The sequence below is a fragment of the Podarcis gaigeae genome (assembly GCF_964106915.1).
Source record: "Podarcis gaigeae genome assembly, chromosome: 10".
In the NCBI taxonomy this organism is placed as follows: Eukaryota; Metazoa; Chordata; class Lepidosauria; order Squamata; family Lacertidae; genus Podarcis; species Podarcis gaigeae.
The window spans coordinates 54,079,673-54,101,280 of record NC_139686.1 but is presented as its reverse complement, the minus strand read 5'-3'; the positions used below and the strand labels follow the sequence as shown (position 1 = coordinate 54,101,280).

The 21,608-nt window shown below is 42.2% G+C and overlaps 1 protein-coding gene across 3 annotated transcripts in view; it reads left to right on the top strand.

Annotated features, from left to right (window-relative positions):
* Positions 1-21,608, top strand: part of ASZ1 (ankyrin repeat, SAM and basic leucine zipper domain containing 1) — a 49,188-nt gene that overhangs the window by 27,039 nt on the left and 541 nt on the right. For 2 of the 3 annotated variants that reach the window (XM_083699359.1, XM_083699357.1), the window contains exons 5-12: positions 8,313-8,424; positions 9,407-9,541; positions 12,296-12,420; positions 13,326-13,401; positions 14,081-14,137; positions 16,633-16,745; positions 18,057-18,162; positions 19,898-20,011. In XM_083699359.1, coding sequence (XP_083555485.1) covers positions 8,313-8,424; positions 9,407-9,541; positions 12,296-12,420; positions 13,326-13,401; positions 14,081-14,137; positions 16,633-16,745; positions 18,057-18,162; positions 19,898-20,011 — 838 coding nt within the window. Of the gene's footprint in view, positions 1-8,312; positions 8,425-9,406; positions 9,542-12,295; positions 12,421-13,325; positions 13,402-14,080; positions 14,138-16,632; positions 16,746-18,056; positions 18,174-19,897; positions 20,012-21,608 lie in introns of all 3 variants that reach the window. The other variant, XM_083699358.1, reaches the window with a different exon arrangement.

The window sequence follows — 21,608 nt, the reverse complement described above, 5'->3', positions numbered from 1 at the left end:
CCTCACCCGAGGGCTTCGTGCCATGTGCCCACACCCCCTTCTTTTGAATCCTGGGGTGAATTATGGGCACAGCTGGCAAGGCAGTCCCCCCATTCCCTTGGGTGGGGCAAGGGAGGCTGCATACTCCCATATCAGCCTCTTAATTACCTTGTGTGGGTCGGAGAGATATTATTGTCAGCCATCTTCCAATGCGCCCCCTGGTGGCCCCCCTTAATACATGATCTTCATTCCTGAAGACCCCTAATCAATCCATGAATAGTTACCTAAATTTGAGATTGAAATCTTGTCACTCATAACCTTTTTTTCTTACTTTTTAAGATCAGTGACCCAGTTACTATGTAAAAATAAGCCAAACCACGGCTAAGTATGAACACACAAGTGTGCAGGTTCTCCCAACAAAAAGTGACTGCTTCATTCCTCCCCTAGTCTTGTTTCTGGCACACTACCCAGAGCTAAGCCATGGATTGGTGTATTGCTACATATGAACCCAGACAAACCACAATCAATAAGCCAAGAACAAAATAGTTCATGATTTGTCTGGAGCAAGAAAATCACAAACCATGGTTCAGATGTAATGCTGAAGCCAAACCATGTGTATGCCAATTTGCAAGTAACCCAGGAAACTCTCATTAAAATTCAAACAAAACAGGGAAGTCAGTGGAACCTACTCACAAACTAAACTTGAGTTGGATTGTCTTTAAAAGGAGGCCCATGAAATTTGTGAGTAGACTTGAATGGGACCTCCCTGCTCCATTTGGTTTGTGTGTCTTCCAGGTGAAGTGCAAACTTACTTATTACAAACTTCCATTTGTAATAGCTACTTGGTTGCCAGACTGAAAAGTCCTGTAGTAATCTACTAAATTACTTAGGTTCAGGAATACATTTTAGAAATCGTCCCAAATGTGAAAAATGAAAAGTTGCAGAACATTCTGCAAAATTTGCTACCATACTTGTCTAGCATCTGTTGCCATCTTGTGGTGGAACTGTTAACTCTCTACAGAATGAAAATATTCTGAGGGTAAAAAAATGCACCCCTCCCCAGTGCTTGACCTAAATCTGCTTGCCTTTGGAGGCCATTGTCCCTTACCAACGTTCGGTGGATACATGAATGGTTGTGTTCCATCTTTCTTGATATTCTAGTTAATATTTGAAAGCTCATAGTTTGCATTGGTTTTCTTTGTACACGGTTCCTTTGAGTCGCTTCAAGATTCTCTTCCTCTGACTATGGTACCAGCAAGTGATAAAATGCCTTATCAGATGACGTTTTATACTATCTTCAAGTAGACTAGTATTACATCCTACTGTTGGGATGGTGAGTCATTCCTATGCGTAACAGTTCCTATTGTTTATTGTTCAGCTTCATTTTATTGTTAGTAGCTGACGTCTCAAGTATATTGCAGCAGCTTAAAAGGCTTACTAAGAGCATAAAAGCTGCTGGATCAGACTAAAGGTTTTATCAGTACATAACATCCTGTTTTCTTTAGTGGTTAGCCACATTAGCCATATTTATGGGAAACCTATTTTTCATGACTTGGCTAATCTTATTTTAAAGCAATTTAACCCTGTTTCCCTCTCTACATCATATGGCAGTGAATTCTATAAGGTGATTATATGCTTGTATGAAAAAGTACTTTGTGTGCGGAATGTACAAATCTGCCTTAGACTAAGTCAGACAACTCACTGTCCCACCTAGCTCTGTATTTACTAATGTACAGGCACCTTCCCATTTGTGCACTATCAGCATATGTGCGGCCTCTGACACGTGTAGCGTTTTTGACAAAGAAAAACATAAGCAATAGCACACCTTGTATGCCAAATCCATGCGATCTCTAATATTGAGAAAGGTTTCACATAATATAGTACAGCTGAATGTTCGAAGCCATCATAAGACCACAAATGTGTTGGTACTCCAAAATCAAATAGGGATCATTTTGGTTTGAGATCATGCCACAGCATTATTGGAATTGTTGATATATAAAAAATGATCATCAATACCAACTTGGTGGCTACCTATGGGGTTATTGCAGAGACAAAAGATCAAGGAAAAACTACAATCTGAAAATTATTGTTTGTTTAATACAAATGCCACTCCTGAGGGCATTGTAGGAAGGAAGCTGTCATTTAAAACATCAATGGGGTGAGGTAAAACAAAACTGAATCAGGAACTGGTCGTGTTGGAATGATAACATAAAAACGTAAGAATCCCACAAGTGTATAAAGATCTGTTGTGTAAGTAGGTACCAAGCATTAGATTTAGAATAAATCTGCACTGCTATGTCCTGAACAAGTAGAGTGTATCATGAGTTTGGAAATAAGTTTTCTAGGCTTATGGCTAGAAAAGCGAGCGTAATCAAGTAGCTAGAATAGTAGATGATAAAGGTGGGATTCATTATGTCTCAGTCTCCGATGACTGCTCCTTTGTCTCCACCCTCCACCCTACATTGTTTCATGTTTCAGACATCATGATAGATCACTAAATCACAATATTTAGCTGGTGATATATAACGATGCTGAGAACCAGATATCACCCAGTCCTAGAGTTGGTGCCATGTTTTCCTGCTTTCCTAAGGCAAATAATCTTGGGGAGGTGACAGTTAATATTGAGAATTGTTTTGTACTTTGGGGAACTGGTGGTGACTGGAGTGGATTAGGGGTGGGGTACTGGATCTAGCTGTTTACCCATGCTCAGCAGGTCATTTTGACAAACTATATCCCATCCCCCCCCCCCCCTTGTAGCTATCTAGGTGATTCACTTTTCCTTTGTAATTAGAAAGGAAGCTCCAAACCCAGCCAAGTGGTTACTGTTGATCAGTACTGACGTCAGGCTCTGGTTTTGCAGGGGTTGGCTGTACTGCTGAGTTCTCCAGTGACCTTGGTTAGCGCCTATCAGGTGACAGGCAGTACCTTCAAGCCCCACATTCTGCTGAACTTGGCTATGCTACAGAATCCCCTGGGGAACTGATAACAACTGATTGGTGGTGACAGCAAGCCTCTCTTGCCAGTGCACAATCCAAAATACACCTTAAGGCTCATAATTATACCTTAGCAGTGATGCATCTCGCATAGGCCATCAGGTGTGGAGCATGTGGGAAAGGTTTTGGGGAAACAACCTTGTGGATGAAACTGGGACCTTCTCTGGACCTGATTTGGCCTGCGAACCGAAGGTCCACCATACTTGGGCTAGACAATTTTTAAGTGCCTTGCAATATGTGTGGTGATGTGGATTTTGTGCAGATTTTTGAATTGGAAAATTTTGCAGAACATTTTCTTGTGCAGTGTTCTTAAGTTCCTCTTGAGAGTCATCTAATTTATCGTATTCATCTTCCTTCTATTTAGTTAACAAAGATAAAATTTTGAAATGGCCAAACTTTCATAATGCATCATTTGAAATGACAACCCATGCATTCATTGTTAATGAACTTAGGAAATGGACATTTTCTCATAGCATTTGTGCATTTCAAATTTACTTGAGGTACATTTGATCCAACCAAGATCCAAACTTACATTGGTGTAATCCTATTTATTTTTAACAATGAGATGATATCATTGTAACTGATGAGGTGCTATTTTGGATTCTTACAACAAATGATATGGTTCAACTATTTGCTCTTCTGGATAAGCGCTTTCTTTTTCTATGGTACATGTTTTGATAAATCAGGAATAGGATTGTGACCTTTTCCCCATTATCTCTTATAAATGTTACCTGGGAATGAAGACTTGAGCAAGTCCATTTGCTAGCATTTTTGAAAGAAGTGCAGCCCTTCATCATGTGTTTTATGGGTCCCTCTAGTGGTTTGTAAGATGGTTAACAAGCCATGCTGTGTGTTTTTTATATGCAATTCCATGAAAATGTTAATCTACAGACCCATATTTCATTGTCACATATAGTTAACTTATACTATATTATTTTAAATTTAATTTCCCGTAATTTCATTATCTGGCAACAGTCTTCCAAAATAGCATTTTACAAACAAGAAAACCAAACAAAAGCATGGCACACAATATGACCCATAATTTCTCTTACCCCCCCAAAAAAGTTCAATTAAAGACCTTTCCAAGAAAATAGACAATAGGTTAATGACCTTTATTGTATTGACAAGAATTTTTACAAAAGCAGATGAGCTTAGGATAATAAAACTCAAATGTATTACATTGGTCACAAAAACACATACTCCCCTTACCACACAAATGAAAAGAAAAACTCTATATGTTTTAAGTTTATTCTCCTTTTTGATGATCTTAACATTAAGAAAACATGGTGATATGTTACTTTATACCGTATTTTTTGCCCTATAGGACACACTTTTCCCCCTCTAAAAATGAATGGGAAATGTGTGTGCGTCCTATGGGGCAAATGCAGGCTTTCGCTGAAGCCTGGAGAGCGAGAGGGGTCGGTGCGCACAGACCCCTCTCGCTCTCCAGGTTTCAGGAAGCTATCCACAAGCCTTAGGAGCCCGGCGGGAGTTCCCACCGGGCTCCCAAGGCTTGCGGATAGCAGCCTCCAAACCCAACCTGGTTTGGAGGCTGGCGGTGGGGAAAGCAGCGCTTCTCCCCACCGCCAGCCCCACAAGCTCGGGGGACAGTGGGGAGGCGGAGTGCCGCCTTCCCGCTGTTCCCCGACTTGGTCTTTGGGGCTGGCGGATAGCAGCTGTGCAGCGCACCCCGGGCTTCGGGCAGATATCCGCAAGCCTTGGGAGTCCAGCGGGAGTTCCTGGCGGGCTCCCAAGGCTTGCGGATAGCAGCCTGTTCTGGGGTCGGGGGAAGCTCAGGCTTCCCCCGCTCCAGTCCCGCGCCTGGGGGGATTTTTTTTCTTTATTCCCCCCCCAAAAAAAAAACCTAGATGCGCCCTATGGGCCGTTGCGCCTTATAGGGCGAAAAATACGGTATGTGTTTTGCATGCAACATTTATTGTGATCATTGTAACACTGCAATATGCAACTTGCATAATATCAGCAGCTTCCGGGTCATGTGGCCAGCATGACTAAGCCGCTTCTGGTGAACCAGAGCAGCACACGGAAACGCCATTTACCTTCCCGCCGGAGCGGTACCTATTTATCTACTTGCACTTCCTGCTTTCAAACTGCTAGGTTGGCAGGAGCAGGGACTGAGCAATGGGAGCTCACCCCGTTGCGGGGATTCGAACTGCCTACCTTCCATTAGGCAAGTCCTAGGCTCTGTGGTTTAACCCACAGCGCCACCCGCGTCCCATATCGGGGAAAATAAATACAGTTAATTTCTTCTGTTAAATTCACAAAATGTTTAGGATTATGTGTACCCCTGCATCCCCACAGAAAAAAAGCATTGGTATTACTCCAAAACAAAGTGGTGTTATGAGCCATCAAACCTCGGAAATACGTTTTTCCAGAAGGTTACACAATTCTGGCCGCTAGTGTACACTGGTGGGTTGTACTAAGAGCTACCCTCCCAATTTTTAATCTGAGATAATAATGATTGCGTGCACACATACAAATACAGTGGTACCTCTGGATGTGAATGGGATCTGTTCTGTACCCCCGTTCGCATCCTGAGCAGAACGCAACCCACGTGCACAGGTCACGATTTGCCGCTTCTGCGCATGTGTGTGACGTCATTTTGAGCGTCTGCACATGTGCGAGATGCAAAACCCATTACTTCTGGGTTGCCGCGGAACTCAACCTGAAAACGCTCAACTTGAAGCTACTTTAACCAGAGGTATGACTGTAAATATAAATAAATAAACCTAGCCAGATGGACGGGGTATAAATAATTTATTATTATTATTAGCCATTTCTTTGGCTGCTGTTTGATCGCAACCTCCATGGAATGAATTTCTCTGTTGGCTTCCACGGGAAAGCCCAGCGAACATGTAAACCCAGCAGCCCCTTCTTAGGTTGCTGTGTTTATATGCTTACTGACCTGGGAGTTAAGCCCTGCTGAACTCAAGGCGGCTTACTCCCGAATAGGAAAAACAGACTGGCAGGAGGCCCTGGCATATCAAAAGTCAATGCCTGCTCAGCCCCTTGCTTGCTTGCTTGCCATGCCCTGGTGCCGCAGCCTTTGGATGGCGCAAGAGCCCTCCTCTCCTCCTCCCCCACCCCGGCACAGAAACTACAGCCCTGCTGTGGCGACAGCACGTGTGCCCACAGAGAGGGCTATGAGTGCCCTCTCTGGCACACATGCCATAGCTTCGCCAGTGCTGAGCTAGAGGTTCACATCCCTTACTCTAGAGTCGTGGTTTCTAAAATGGGGCACATGCCCCACAGGGGGTCAACTTGATTTTTAAGGGGAGCAATTGGAGAATGAAATTACCTTTTGGACTTCCTCCATGTGAATAGGAGTTTGCTTTTTGAATAATAAGAATTATATGTCATTTGGGGGCATCAGGATTTTAGAGGTGTCTAAGTGGAGCATGACCAAAAAAAGGTTGGCAAGGACTGTTCTGGAAACACAAAAATTCCCCTCAGGAGCTGGTCTCTTGCCTCACCTTAGGGAACAGTATAACCATGTAAAAGGATGAAGTGCAAATGACCTTTTAACAAAATTTAAAATGAGTATCACAAACACAGGAAATAATGTCCCTATGGGAAATGTGATTATTCTGAAATAAAATGCAGAAGCAGAAACAGCCCCTGAAAGTCAGTTGACAACTTGGTTATTGTTGAGTTTGAGATTGAGAAATTGAAAAGAAAATTCATTGGTGATACAATAAGCTATTTATCAGTATGAAATCCTTTACATAAAAAGGGCTTCTGTGACATTTGTCTTCCCTGTAAATGGTGATAAATGTTGGATTGAAAATAAACAAATCATTAGAGTGTTGCTATAGCTAAGTGTGGGACGCAGGTGGCGCTGTGGGTTAAACCACAGAGCCTAGGACTTGCTGAACGAAAGGTTGGCGGTTTGAATCCCCGCGACGGGGTGAGCTCCCGTTGTTCGGTCCCAGCTCCTGCCAATCTAGCAGTTCGAAAGCACCCCAAAGTGCAAGTAGATAAATAGGGACCGCTCCCCAGCAGAAGGTAAACGGCGTTTCCGTGTGCTGCGCTGGTTCGCCAGTAGCGGCTTAGTCACGCTGGCCACATGACCCGGAAGCGTGTCTGCGGACAAGCGCCGGCTCCCGGCCTCTTGAGCGAGATGAGCGCGCAACCCTAGAGTCGGTCACAACTGGACCTGATGGTCATGGGTACCTTTACCTATAGCTAAGTGTAACTTGCTTTGAACTTTACAACTTCCCATGTGGGCTTGATGCTGACCTGCAACTTGTGAATGCGTAGTAAAGTGTTATGTGCACAGGGTCTTGTTTTGGTAGCATTTGTTTGTGGGTGTCTTATCAATGAATTGTCACAATATACTTTGATGATGTACTTTGCTCACAGGTCATTTGCCAGAAGACTTTTTCCTATTCAGTTTACAGGAAACATAACCATAAGTTTGACACTTGCCCATGAAACATTAGCTCTTTGTATATATTGCCGCAGGTGGATTTTTTAAACATTCATACTTTTAGAGAAAACACTTATCCAAGTTACAGATAAATTCTTGCGGTTGCAAAACTGTTACATTAGTAACATATTTTAAAATGCAATAAAAAGAAAACATTTAAACTACCATTTGTATATTTTTTTATTATATTTGTAGGGGAGATCAACACACACACATTTTTATGTTAATTTTATGTTAATTGGACTTACAACTAATATAAGCTGAAACACAAAATATTAAGTAAAGAAGCTTACAAATGTTACATTGGTCACTATGGAATTACCCATAGGGTTTTCTTCAAGCAGGACAGCTATGCCAACCACCGGTGTATACTTTAGCATGTGTTGAGGCATTCCAAATTTTAACCTTTTGTCCTCTGCAAAGCCAAGAGTCTCCAGTGAAATGCAACAAGCAAAGTTTGTTTCTTTAGTTGTGCTTTCAGCATTGTTTACATGATTTGTTGTTTCAAGGCCTAATGTGTTGGTGGTTCACTATTTACAGGGGTACCTCGGGTTAAGTACTTAATTTGTTCCGGAGGTCTGTTCTTAACCTGAAACTGTTCTTAACCTGAAGCACCACTTTAGCTAATGGGGCCTACTGCTGCTGCCGCGCCGCCACAGCACGATTTCTGTTGTCATTCTGAAGCAAAGTTCTTAACCCGAGGTAATATTTCTGGGTTAGCGGAGTCTGTAACCTGAAGCCTATGTAACCCGAGGTACCACTGTATTACTGAATAAGTTTTACTAAGGCTTTTGCACATGAGAAACATTATATGAAATATTAACAGAATAAATAGTGTTTGGGTTAAGAACACAATAGCTGCTTTAATGGATATTTAATGGATTTTTGCTTAGGAAGAAAATGACTCCATTAATGTATGCAGCCCGTGAAGGTCATCCTCAAGTTGTAACTCTTCTTGCTGCTCATGGATCAGAAATAAATGCCCAGGATGAACGTGGTTACACAGTAAGTGAGCTTTATTCTAAACCATAAGATGGGCTTTAATTATTTCTGAAATAATCATTCATATTTTCTTTCACCCCCCTTGTTCTCCATTTGTTTTTGGAGGAGGAGAAGGAAAAATACTTTACTAAAATGAGGGGGTGCCCCTGACACAATCAGATTATTTCACATACATTTAAGTTTTTTCTCAGTTATGAAGAGTTCACGTGTAGCCAAAGAAGGGATATACACATATAACATAAACCACGTATAAATAGATTTTCTTACTTTGTTTCCTTTTCTGAAGTAATAAGCTTGCTTTTTTTTTTTTTTTTTTTTTTGGACCCTGGCTTTCTCTTCAGCCCTGGAAACTCCATGCTGACACAAATGGTTGAGTGATGCATGTTTCCCCCCCCCCCCCACCTTTACTTCAGAGTAAGGTGGGAAAAAATCATGCATCACTCAACCACTTCAGTCTGTTGATTTCAGGAATTAAAACAGTTTCATTATGCAGATGCTGATGCTGGATTGGGGTGAATTATATAATCTAGCTGAAGAACAGTATAGTAAAATTCAGCTAATCTAGCTGAATTCTATGTAAGGAAGAACACATACTGGTGTGAATGTTAACTTTTGCAATCGCAGCTCTGCTCATGGAGTTGGACTTTCTCATCTCTTTTTCTGCCGGTTTCCTATGGCTCCTGAAAATCCATCCCATTTCAAGGATTGAAGACCCTCCAGAATAGCTTGAGGTGTGGTACAAGGGACTGTAGCTGGAAGGGGGAATCAGTCATGTTTGACTAAGAACTTGTACAGGACAACTCTAGATTCAAGCCACAGAGCTTTCACTTATTTGTTTGTTTGGAAGAGTAGAAGAGAACAAACAAACAAGCAGTATGTTAAGATTGAGACATTGATTCAGTGGTAATTTAAGTTGCAATTGCTTTCCTTATCCAGTTTTAAAGTCCATATTACCTAATAAAAACAACTTAATGCCTTGTTACAGGCATTAACGTGGGCAGCACGCCAAGGTCATAAAAAAGTAGTCTTCAAGTTGCTTGAATTGGGAGCTGATAAATCAATACAGACCAAAGATGGACTGACAGCAGGAGAGATTGCAAAGAGCAACAAGCATTCAGAGGTACTATTTTGTGTATGGTGTCAAGACTTGAGTTGAAATGCTTGTATTCATAGGTTGCTTGGCTACATTAGAGGCATAGTAAACATTAGAGCTGGTATAATAATTCAGTGATAAAAAGCCTTCTAGTCTGCAAAGAGTTAAAACTATTAATGTTGGTTCATACGCCACAAAGCCAGGAAGTTGGAAACCAAGGCTGATGCCTTAACATGTGTGCTCTGAGATCAGCAACAGTATTATGCAATATTGTACATTGTCGTTGCTTACGCCTTACTCTCTCTGGATGCACACATTTTCCTGGTCTTTCAGACGCCATTCCAGATGGGGACCACGGGGTGCCAGGGGCTAACAAAAATTTCCCACCCCGCCATGATCCTGCATTTTGTTTGCTATTCTGAATTTGGAACGGCAACATGAAGAGATTGCATTCTGCAAGAAATCTAGGTTGCTTTGTAACCTGAGATGCTGGGTGCTAAAATATGCTGGGTGCTATGGTATTGCAATTGAAAAGAATTGTCAAGTGGGAGGATTAAACAGCCTCTTCCAGCACACAACTTTTGTTTGCTTCACATTGCACTTTCCCAACACTGCTGAACAACAGAAAAAATGTGAGGGCTCATGTTTGTGAGCTCAGTTGTCTGCCTTGATGTTCTGTGTAAGTCCTTGTGATTACCTTTTTCGGGGCAGAGGAAGGAGTGACATTGGCCTACAAATGCACTGACATGTAAGCAATGAATTAATTCCTACCTGTTCAGATTCAATATGTTCATCACCTCCACACTGCCAAAATTGCACCTTTTCTTGATGCTTCTGTATCTATGCAACGGGATTATTTTCAAAACCTTTTCTCAGTTATATGTCCACATCACCTCACACTCAACATTCTGCGCTGCACTCTAGAATGTTACGACAGTTACATGCAGCAAATTTTAAAGTGAAGTTTATGTTGAGACTTGAGCTCCCTTCCCTTCAGTGTTCTGTCGGGCACACAGTCAGCATGCCCTCTTGTTGCCTCTCTTACGAAGTAAAGCTCTTATGATTTTCTGTTTAAAAAGATGGTTCGATTCTTAGGTTCGTAGAATTGTAGAATTGGAAGGGACCTCAAACCTCGGCAATGCAGTATAATACAGGGTGCGTCTTTTAAAAGAGGCCCCTTGGAACATGTGTACTCTGTATCCACAGAGCCTCTTTTAAAGGACTCGGCCTATATAAAAGTGGGAAGGTTTGAACCATGCCCCTTTAATTTAATATTAGTATGGTGCAAGTAGTCATCCAGTGCACGTAGTTGCATTTTAGCAACATCATCTGTAAGACAGACCTTGCTAGTTCTTCTGCCTTCTGTTTTTTAAACATGCTCTGCCACTTAGTAATAATTTATGAAATTGCTGTATATCTTCATTCAGATTCATGCTTGAGTAATATTTCTACCTGTGACAATCTGAATTTATTTCTATTGATGTGCTAATTTGGAAAAAAGAAACTAGGGTCAACTGCCACAACACAAAGAGGAACAAAATTTGAAGCTGAACATAGTTGGAAGGATTAATGCTGAAAACATACTGTACACACTTGATAGAAAAGTGACTTGCTCCATTTGAAGTAAAATAAGGCAGCCAAGGGACAGCACACATCATTGTCAGTAAAAAAGACTTAAGAGCAAGCCAAAGGAGATCAGGCATGGGGATGAGGGAAGAAGCAGTCACGGAGATCAGGCAGGTGGGCTGTGTGCAGATCAGGTGTGGGGATGAGGGAAGGAGCAGCCGCTGAGGTAGGATGGGTGAGGGGAGGAGAGGAGAGGAAGCGGACTCACCACTGCATGGTTTGGGTGGGAGGGGATGGGGGTGTGCATCAAGCCCGCTGTCAGCGGTGGCAGCCAACAAATATGTACGTCCCCTGCTGACTGAAAAGAGCTGCTCCGTCTCAGTGCCAAGGGAAGGTAGTGAGTGCCATGGGGCCTTGAAGTGGGGGCAATCAGCTGCCCTCTTCTCTGTCAGTGTGAGGGGAAGGCAGTGCCTTGCAATTAGCCACCCTGTTATTACAGAGAACATTGTGTGATATCAGCGGCGCTTTGAAATCGGCTGCCCTGTTCCCCTTCACATGAGGAGCGATACATTGCTGTTTATTGCCATGTCAAAATCATCATTGCGGTGTAATTTCAAAACTGATTTTGGCTAATATATTGAAAAATAGCACAGCGCTAAAACACCATAAAATTTGTGATATTACCATGCAGAAATGGCAAAAAATTTAGTTGGGGAGGCAAGGGATGGGACTGTGGACCCCCAGGTGCGTTCTGTGGACCCCCAGGAGTCCCCGGACCCCTAATTGGGAACCAATGGAGTCTAACATGATAGCAAAGTAGAAATTTTTCTGCATATTCTCACTATTTTATAGCTGAATTTCCAGTTGGACTAAACAGTGTAACAGACCTGTTAGTAGTAGTGACAGGTAGGTAGTTGTGTTGGTCTGCTGTAGTCGAAATAAAATAAAATAAAATAAAATCCTTCCAGTAGCACCTTAGAGACGCACTAAGTTAGTTATTGGCATGAGCTTTCGTATCTGAAGAAGTGTGCATGCACACAAAAGCTCATACCAATAACTAACTTAGTTGGCCTCTAAGGTGCTACTGGAAGGATTTTATTTATTTATTTATTTATTTATTTATTTTGTTTTATTTTGTTTAGACCTATTAGTAAACATGAAAACAATCTGTACCTTGATATAATATTAACAATTTGTTTTTAATTATTCTCTTAGCTTTTTAGCTTACTTTCATTGAGTAAACACCCTTTCCAAGAAAAATTCAACAACCTGACTAAAGAAGAGGCTATTCACAAACTTCTGAAAGCAGTTCCCAATACATTTAAAAGCCAGAAAACCAGGTAAAAAATAGTGAATGCTAATGTATTTAACTTTGAAACTATTCTGCAATGAAAACTTTGTCCATTGGACAGTTTAAACACAGTACAGTGCACCGTTTAAACACTTAATTCAGTTTTAAATAGATACTAAAATTCATGCTGCAGTCTGTTAGAGCTGCTCTGTTGTTAGAGAGAAGTTCCAGCAGTTACATAGCCATTTGTATGCCCATAAAATGTTTCAGGGTCATAGATGTACACTGTTGGTGGGATGGGTATCTTCGGCGGGGAGGGGGAGAGGAATGATTGATTTACGGGCAAGCATGACTCTGCAAGATCCAAGGCCCCTTCATTCCCCCAACACCTTTCCCTCTCAAAAAGAACGAAAATTGTTGGAAACTGCATAGCTGTTGTCAATTGGGAGGGAAATATCGTGGGAAATTAGAATGTAGGTGATGGGAAACCACCCTAGCTGCTTTGAACTGACAGGGCATAGATTGCCAACATGGATTTTGTTTCTTCCGCTGTCCTTCCCAAGAGTGCTCTGCTAGTTGAACTTTTTTATCTGTAGGATACAGTAAGGTATTTGTGTATTGGACTTAGAGTTCACTCATTCCTTTGCCTCTAAGCAGCTATAAAAACCAGCTGATCAGGAAAATATTTTTATTCTTTTAGCAGAGATATAAATAATAACACGTATTTGCCTTTTAAAACTTCTGGTGCGATTAAAAAGACCCATTGCATGAAGGATGCGCAAATTAGCTATTGATAAGGGTTTTTTTTGCCTCTGCATTATTATACTGGAACTGAATTTAAATCAATATTTTTAATCAATATTTGAAGGGCAGCAACAGAATATGTGTCATTTTATTTCTGAGATTTGCTCCAGTTATTTATACTTTTATAATAATCAACCAATATATTTATAGTTCTTATTCAGCCTTTGGCGACCTGGAGGTGTTTTTACAAGGCCTTGAGCTTGAACATTTAACAGAGGTCCTGAAGGTAAGCTTTGAAAGCTTTGAAAACATGTATGGATAATGGCCTTGGATCTAATGGCGGCATGGGGCCACTGGATTGGGTACTGACTCCAGTTTGATTGTGAGGCAGGAGCAAGGAAAATCGGCAATTAGATTTTTGCTCCTGCTTGACCAAAGCAGTCACGTCAACTTTGGCTCTCATTCTTCCTACTTCTACTCAGGGTAGTTTCTTGCATTTTATGAAAGCTATGAGATATGGGGTGGTGTCCAGTTGGGTTGTGTTTCCCTGGCAGAAGGTACCAGTCAACAGAATGAAAAAGGAGGCAATTTTGGGCTATTTTCCCCACCCACTTGCTCCCTCTTCAGAGCAGGTTTGGAGTGAGGGAGAGTGAGAGGTTGCAAGGGGAGGAAGAAATGGCCAAAAAAGTCTTCCTCTCTGTTGTCCTATTGTGGAGAATGTGCATTTAGGCTTCAGTACTACACCCACTTGAGGCACGTTGAACTTATGACTGAAAAGATACATTGTAGGATTGTGCAGAATATTAACCTAGATTTGTACTTTATGTTTTATGCACTGTAAATATCCTTAAAAGGTTTTGATATTTTGTTGGGTTTATTGACCTGGGTGAAGGCATATGGGAGGGTGGATTATTACATTCTGATTTACAGTGTTTCCTCAAATAAAATATTTTTGTTTCATACAGGAGGGAGAAATTGGTTTAAGGGAGCTTTTGACCATGGAAAACAAGGACTTTACACAGGTTGGCTTAATGCAGATGTTCCTAATTTTTCACATCACACAACTTTTTAAATACATTTTAATTTGTGCGAATAGTGATGGTGCAGAAACTGCCTTCTTGTCTGATGGACCCACTATTGGTCTCATCTACACAATCTGTCGCAGCCCGTCTTCTCATGTAGGGGGAATTCCTAACTCACCTAGGGTTTGAGACCCATCAGCTTCTCTCATTTGGTTTAGCTGGCTAGTTGAAGCCGCTTCAGGGGTGTGGCTGCTGTCGCATGTTGACAGCTTGTAGGAGCCACAGGTGAGAGCTGAGTGCAGGGTAGGGACCAAAGCTACCCCAGAAGGAGAACGATGTGGTCCCCCCCACTAGAGGTACTACCCATCCCCTTATACCCCATACACCCCAAGGGAAGTGGGGGCATATGAGGCTTGTCAACCTGGGAAGGTAGCCCATCCAGGAGGAGAACTCTGATCCTAAACCTCCGCTGTCTTGTGTGATACCTTTGGGTTTAGAAAAAGACTAGGGAGTAAACCCTACCCAAATCTGTAGTGGAGTCCCTAAGAAGGTTGGATGGTGTCTTGTATGCTTCTTTCCGGCAACTCCTGCAGCCAAGCTGGTGCTTTCCTTTGGACCACATCAGCGAGGCTAGTAGGAAGGTCATTGCCTGGGCAGCCCAGGACCTCCATACACACTGCCTAGGCTTGCACCCCAGGGAGGTCACTTCAGTGCTGCTAATGCAGCCATTTGACCTCACCCCCTCCATTGTCTCTCAGGGCAGATGGACGCCAACATCAAATGTGATGGCATTTGTGCAAGGAGGTACTTTGAATTCTTTTTTGGTGTTCCCTTCAGGGAAGAGATCATCTTCTCTACATGGTGTAACATAAATCAGTACAGTGGTACCTCTGGTTACATACGCTTCAGGTTACATACGCTTCAGGTTACAGACTCCGCTAACCCAGAAATATTACCTCGGGTTAAGAACTTTGCTTCAGGATGAGAACAGAAATTGTGCTCCGGCAGCGTGGCAGCAGCAGGAGGCCCCATTAGCTAAAGTGGTTCTTCGGGTTAAGAACAGTTTCAGGTTAAGAACGGACCTCCGGAACGAATTAAGTACTTAACCCGAGGTACCACTGTATTAGCGCATAACCATGTGCTTAAGTGTTCATTTTTAAACAATTTTATAACTACAATGTTATAAAGCTCTCTGTTAATTGTTTGGAAATAATATGAGCTGAATGGTGAATATGAACTCAATCAAGGAATTTCAGGTGTTACCTGGAAAAGAGGCTTATGGAGCACTCCAACCCACCATTGACAAGTTTGGTGTGGAGTGGTTGGATTAGTCAGGCACTAATGTCACTGCAAATGCAGAGCTCGCCTTCTGCCTGCCAAAAATACAAGGGGGTAGAAGTGCTGTAGGTAGGATCCTCAGCAGCAGAAAGCCCCCACATAGGGTGTTCCAGGGGGAGTGGCTAGACCAGTCCTGCTGTTACATCGTGTGACTTCATCAGGGCTAATGTGGGCCCGAATGCTGTACCAGCCACAGGCATGCCCACCTACTCACTATGGCCTCTGGACACAGCAGGGCTGCAGGTGCATTGGTCCTGTCTCCGGCCAGCCAAATCCACCAACCAGGTGCAAAGAGGGTTTGGATTGCAGTGCCTTTTACGAAAAGATTCCCCCCCCCCCCAATCAAATCACTTCATCAAAAGACCAAGCAGATGCTTCCTGTTTTGTGTAGTAGTTCAGTTTTTTCTTTGGAAATTAGTTGAAGTTTTAACTTACAGCTTTAAATTGTTGGGATTCTGCCTCGGTCAGAGGAATGTGCCACGCCGTAGGCACCGGCTGAATTCCTTGTTGACCTCCTCGCTGCGACTCCCGGCAGAAAAAACAGGCGAGGTCTGTGATCGGCGATCCTTCCCAGATGTGAGAAGAACACACCATTCCTTCTCCTCTCCCCTTTGGTATCCCCAGGGAGGGGAAAGAAACAGACAGAAATGTATCTACATTCTTTTATTTCTGTCTCTTACAGCAGTACAGAGAAACATGTCTGCACTCAACAGCAGTGAGAATAAACTCCACCCATGTACTTCCAGTACGGGTCACATGACACACACTGAGCTAACATCCGGTGCTCAGTACAGAATGGACTGCCCCTTTCTTCCCATGGCAACAGTCACAAACATCCTGTCTGGCTTTCCAGCCACCAGCAGCTGACGAAGCTGCTAAATCTTTTGCTTGCTGCCGCATTGGTCCTTTTTGGTAACATAAATTACAAATAAATACATTGGAAGATATGGATTTGCCCTATATGTATAATATTTATTGAACCTAGCTTGGTGAGATTGTAGTACAGTTAGAGGATGCTCAGCCCTAAGATGCTGAAACTTGTTCTTCCATGATGTAGCCTTCATGGACTTAATACCAAGCTTTTTGAGTTTTTAAAATCCTGTTTTATTTTAAATTTCTCTGTTTAGATGTTTTGATTTTGTTTTGTTTTGTTTTAGCTTGGAATTACAAATGCCAGAGATCAGCAGAAAATCTTAGGTGCTGTTAAAGAAGTGCAGATAGAAAAAGTAAAGTTGGAAGAGTTGTCCAGTGTGGTGAATTTGGAACTCAGGTAAAGCAGTTTGATGGAAATACAAACACGCACACTCGCGACAAGTGTGTGTTGTGTTCCAAAACCCTGCTCACATAAGTGAAAATTGCGTAAGTGGGGAGCACTCTCTGAACACCATTTAAATGCCCTCTGTGTAGCATTCTCTCCAATTCAGATAATAAATACCGTACAAAAAATATCCACAACTGGAATTGAAGCTCTGGGGCCAGCAGGAAGCTGGAGGACATGCGGAAAAGCAGTTGCTGCTGCTGTGATACCCCACACATCAGCTGTTATTGGGGAGGCTGTGCAGCCTAAACAAAGCCTCACTGCGCCTCCAGTCTCTTCTCTGCCCTCACTGAAGTCCTCTTCAGACTCTGGAGAGGGTCTCCTTGCGAGCCATCTTTAGCTCTCTCCCTCCATTTCTTGGTGTGGATTACATTATTTAATTCTTTCCCAGCACTGCACATATGTTCAGTCACACAGATGGGGGTGTGTGTGCCTGTAGTTGATTGGTTTTATTTGTTTGTGGCACCATGGCCATTATAAAACATACTGCTGGGACAAATAACTACAGATGAGTGGTGAATCTAAACTCCTGCTGGGACAGACACAAGGTGAGCGAAATATAGGTGGGTGGAAACATATCAGAATCCCTGCTGTGGGTGTGGGAAATGTAATATCACAGCCCCCCAGATTTGTACAGTTGTAAAGTTCCCCAGCGGCAGCCATAGAATGATGAGTTTGGTTATATATTTATTCCTCATTTTAAGAGCAAGTCTACTGTTTGCATACCTGCTTCACCTTACTTCCGTTTTTAAAATTACTATGTGTTAGAGCAGGGTTGAGGAGCCTCAGGCCCAGCAACTCTGTCCAGCCCTCAGGATTCTCTCTTTGGGAAGAGGCTGTGCCCATCTGGTTACCTTCCCTTTGCTCAGGCCATGTCCCTAACCAGCCTTGCTATGATCGCACCTCATGTGCTTTTTTTAAAATAAGTTTTTATTGATTTTCTTTTCTATCATTACAAACACCTCATGTGCTTTTTGGCTGGCTAGAATGCATCCTTGAACTGTGAGAGATGTGTGGGTTTAGGATGCAGAGGGTTTTTTATGTGTATGGAAACCTCTGGCTTGTGTGGCTAAAATATAACCTACTGTACAGAGGGTAAGAGTTCTGCCCACTTTTTGCCTCTGGCTATACCCACTGCCGGCATGTGGCCCCCTAGAGGGGGTGTAGTCCTTGGGCTAAAAAGTGTTTCCCACCCCTGAAATAGAGTATTAACTGTTTCTGTATAACTGAGTATTTAACTATTGTCTCACTTCATTTTTACAGTGGTGACGAGTTTCTTTCTTTCCTTGTGAAGCTAAACAAACAGTGTATGCACCTTACAGCTGCTGTGCAAAGTGCGGTTAATCAGTTCCCTACAGATGCTCACAAGGTGAGCATATGGTACTGTTAATATTTTTTTTATATAAAATAGCAAACATATGCTTACAGTATATGTGACCAAAATGGGTCTATGATATATTGAAGGTTCACTTTAGATTTAAACCTGACATAATTATAGTCCTCTTTAAACAAGCCCTCTTCCGTTTAAAGCAATGAAACACAGTTAGAGAAGCAACTTTCTCTTTTTATGTTTGGTGTTGGAGGTATCCCGCAGTGGGTCAATGCCCTTTCATCTAGCCCATAATACAAAGTTCTAATACTTAACTCCAAGAGTCGCAGCGCTCATTGGAGCAGCACACTTACTGTACTTGACTCATCCTAGTTAAAGAGCTTCACCTACTACTTGACTTCCATTCTCACTTTAAATTATTCCTTAGAGGAGCCAGCATGCTAAACCAACCCATATAACAGCTTTCCCTTACTGGAATCTGCATAGTCATTTGAACAGCTGAGGACTCTAATACTGAGACTCATATCCCTAAAGATAGGGTTCCTGGTGGCCATCAAATCAGCCAGAAGGGTATTGGAATTCACCTTTCCCAGCTATGCGACTGAACTCTTCTTTTATCTCCTAGATCAGGCATCCCCAACCTGCGGCCCTCTAGATGTTTTGGCCTACAACTCCCATGATCCCTAGCTAACAGGAGCAGTGGTCTGGGATGGTGGGAATTGTAGTCCAAAACATCTGGAGGGCTGAAGGTTGGGGATGCCTGTCCTAGATAAAGACCCTATTTCATAGGTTACAGAAGTTAAGCTCCTGTTCCAAGTCTTCCCATCCCTCTGAGCAGGCTAGACTTGTATAGAGGGCGTATTAAACGTATTGTTTGTTTCAGATACTGCAACCTTACATATTTTCACCCCAAATCCCTAAGAGAAAAGAGTTGCCCATACATAACACCTGCCAACACTGCTACATATCATAGCTCACTTCCCCAGAGCAACAGGGACATCTGCAGCTCTTTTGCAATCACCTCTGTCAGAGGTATGTCAGCCCACCACAGTGGTTCACAGCTAGTACATTTAGTGAGCAATACAAAATACTGTAGACTACACCATAGCAGACTTTGGGAGGGGAGTGCTCCAGCATGTTCTCCCAACTTCCTAAATCAGCTGCTTCCCCCTTAGAATGCAGCTAGGAATCAACCAAATGTTTAATATCTCCTATGACAAACATAGAATGGAGCATTGGCTACTCACCAAGATGGTTCTTTCTGGTTTGACATATGGAAGTATCCAAGATTAGTCTATGTTCTCAGTGGCTGATATAAACAAAACACGACACTGGTATTGGGCTTAACCTGGCACTATTTTTAACACATTCATAGGGCCAGCATTGATTTACCCATTACAGTTTGCAGCATTAGACTTCTTTTGAGGGTCACTTGATTCCTTGTTTTCCTGAGCCAGTGCAAATATATTAATCCATACTAAGTCATTGCTGGAATACCTCTGTACACATCAGAGAACTCTTGTAGGGCACAACCAATTTTCCATTCCATATTTGTTCAAATAATTGTTGATTTACTGTTTTGCCATTATAACAGACAGATGGTATTAAGATATGTTCGCAACGATACCAGTAAACGCCCCCCCCCCGGAAACCCATCTAACAAAAAACATGCTTTGTGTAGCTGATCAGAATTGAGTTTAGTGGTGTTGTAAAAATGCTGCTCTAGTTGTGTATAAACTACATTTCAGATAAGTAATGTTATATTTCTTGTTAGTTGGTTCTTGAATGGAGTCCACCTCAGAAGCTTGCTAATGTTTGTGGAAAGCTTGTTTCCAGTGCTGAGGATCTGATTGGAGAAGCTACCAAACTGAAAAGCCTCATGGAAAAGGTATGCATGTTGTAAGACACATAATGCATTCAAAACCATTACCAAAATATGGGCAACTTTTCTAGTACATGTTGATTCACGCAGTGTGATAAACCATAAGATTGCCCTTGAATAGTATATTTGAATTGTAGATTAAATGTTTGTCAATCCCAATCATCAATATGGGAGGGGGGGAATAGTGGAAAGGGATAGAAATGAGGGTCATTATTAAATATAATCGGCTTATTTTGAAATCTGGAAGTTTCACAAACCTGTGCTCTGAATTGCTGGGGGGCTGCTCATAGCAAAAGTCCATTATTGTATAGTTCCTGCTGTGTGCCTTGAATTGATAATTTGGTTTATATTTGATAGGTCCCTTAAAGCACAAATTGTTAATTATGTGAGGGTTTAATCAGCAAAATTTTAATGCTGTTTGGAGGGGGGACTTTTGGAAGCTTTCTCTTTCGGTTTTAGTTCATTTTGGTTTGTCCTGCTATTGGTTGTGACAAATTGCCTCTTAGTGTTTAAACTCAAATTTCCAACAAGCCAAAACATGATTCCTGAAGCAAGTTGGTGCATAGGTGGGTAGAAGTGGAAGCATGTGGAAGTTGGAAGCTAAGTGCATCTTCTTACCTGCCAGGTGGTTTTTTCATTTGAGAATTGAGACTTTAGAAAGTTGTTCCTATAGCTCCAGTATCTGCAGAGCGAACTTAAAACCATCTAAAGCACTGCATTAGCATGATAGTAGTTTAGATGGCATGGCTGCCCCACTATGAGTGGACAGATCCCACAAGAAGGGAAGAAATAGTCTGGTTACTGAGTGGTTCTTTTTGCCTGGACTCTGGCATTTTGTGTATTGTGTGTTTGCTTATTCTCTCTTGGTTGTTTGTAATTAATTACCGTATTTTTTGCTCTATAAGACTCACTTTTTCCCTCCTAAAAAGTAAGGGGAAATGTGTGTGCGTCTTATGGAGCGAATGCGGGCTGTGCAGCTATCCCGGAAGCCAAAAGCCAGATGCTTTCGCTGTGCAGCGATCCCTCTTGCTGTTCTGGCTGCTGGGATTCAGAATATTTTTTTCCTTGTTTTCCTCCTCCAAAAACTAGGTGCGTCTTGTGGTCTGGTGTGTCTTATAGAGCGAAAAATATGGTAATTTGCCATAATTATCGGAGGTGATTTTGTTTTACTGTTTTGTTATCAAATAGCAACATGTGAAAATGGTTTGTGAAGTTTTGTTAATTCGTTTTTAGTTGTACTTTGAATTGTTACATAATGGCAAGGCTTTAATTTTGCCGTTACTACGGGTTGTAAATTTCTGAGTACAGCAGAGCTTTCCAAACTTTTCATGTTGGTGACACACTTTTTAGACGTGCATCATTTCGCAGCACAGTTTTACTAGCAAATTGGAGGTTAAACTAACCCTTCCAGCCCTGGGAGCAGTGTGGGGAGTGTTCGTGTGACACACCTACACACTGCAACTGACATACTAATGTGTCGTGACACAGTTTGGAAAGCTCTGGAGTACAGTAATGTAGGAATACAATATTCAAATCAAAAATGAATTGGTTGTAACCACAATTCTGGGTCCAAACAACATAGCAAACTGTGGGGCAAGCGAGA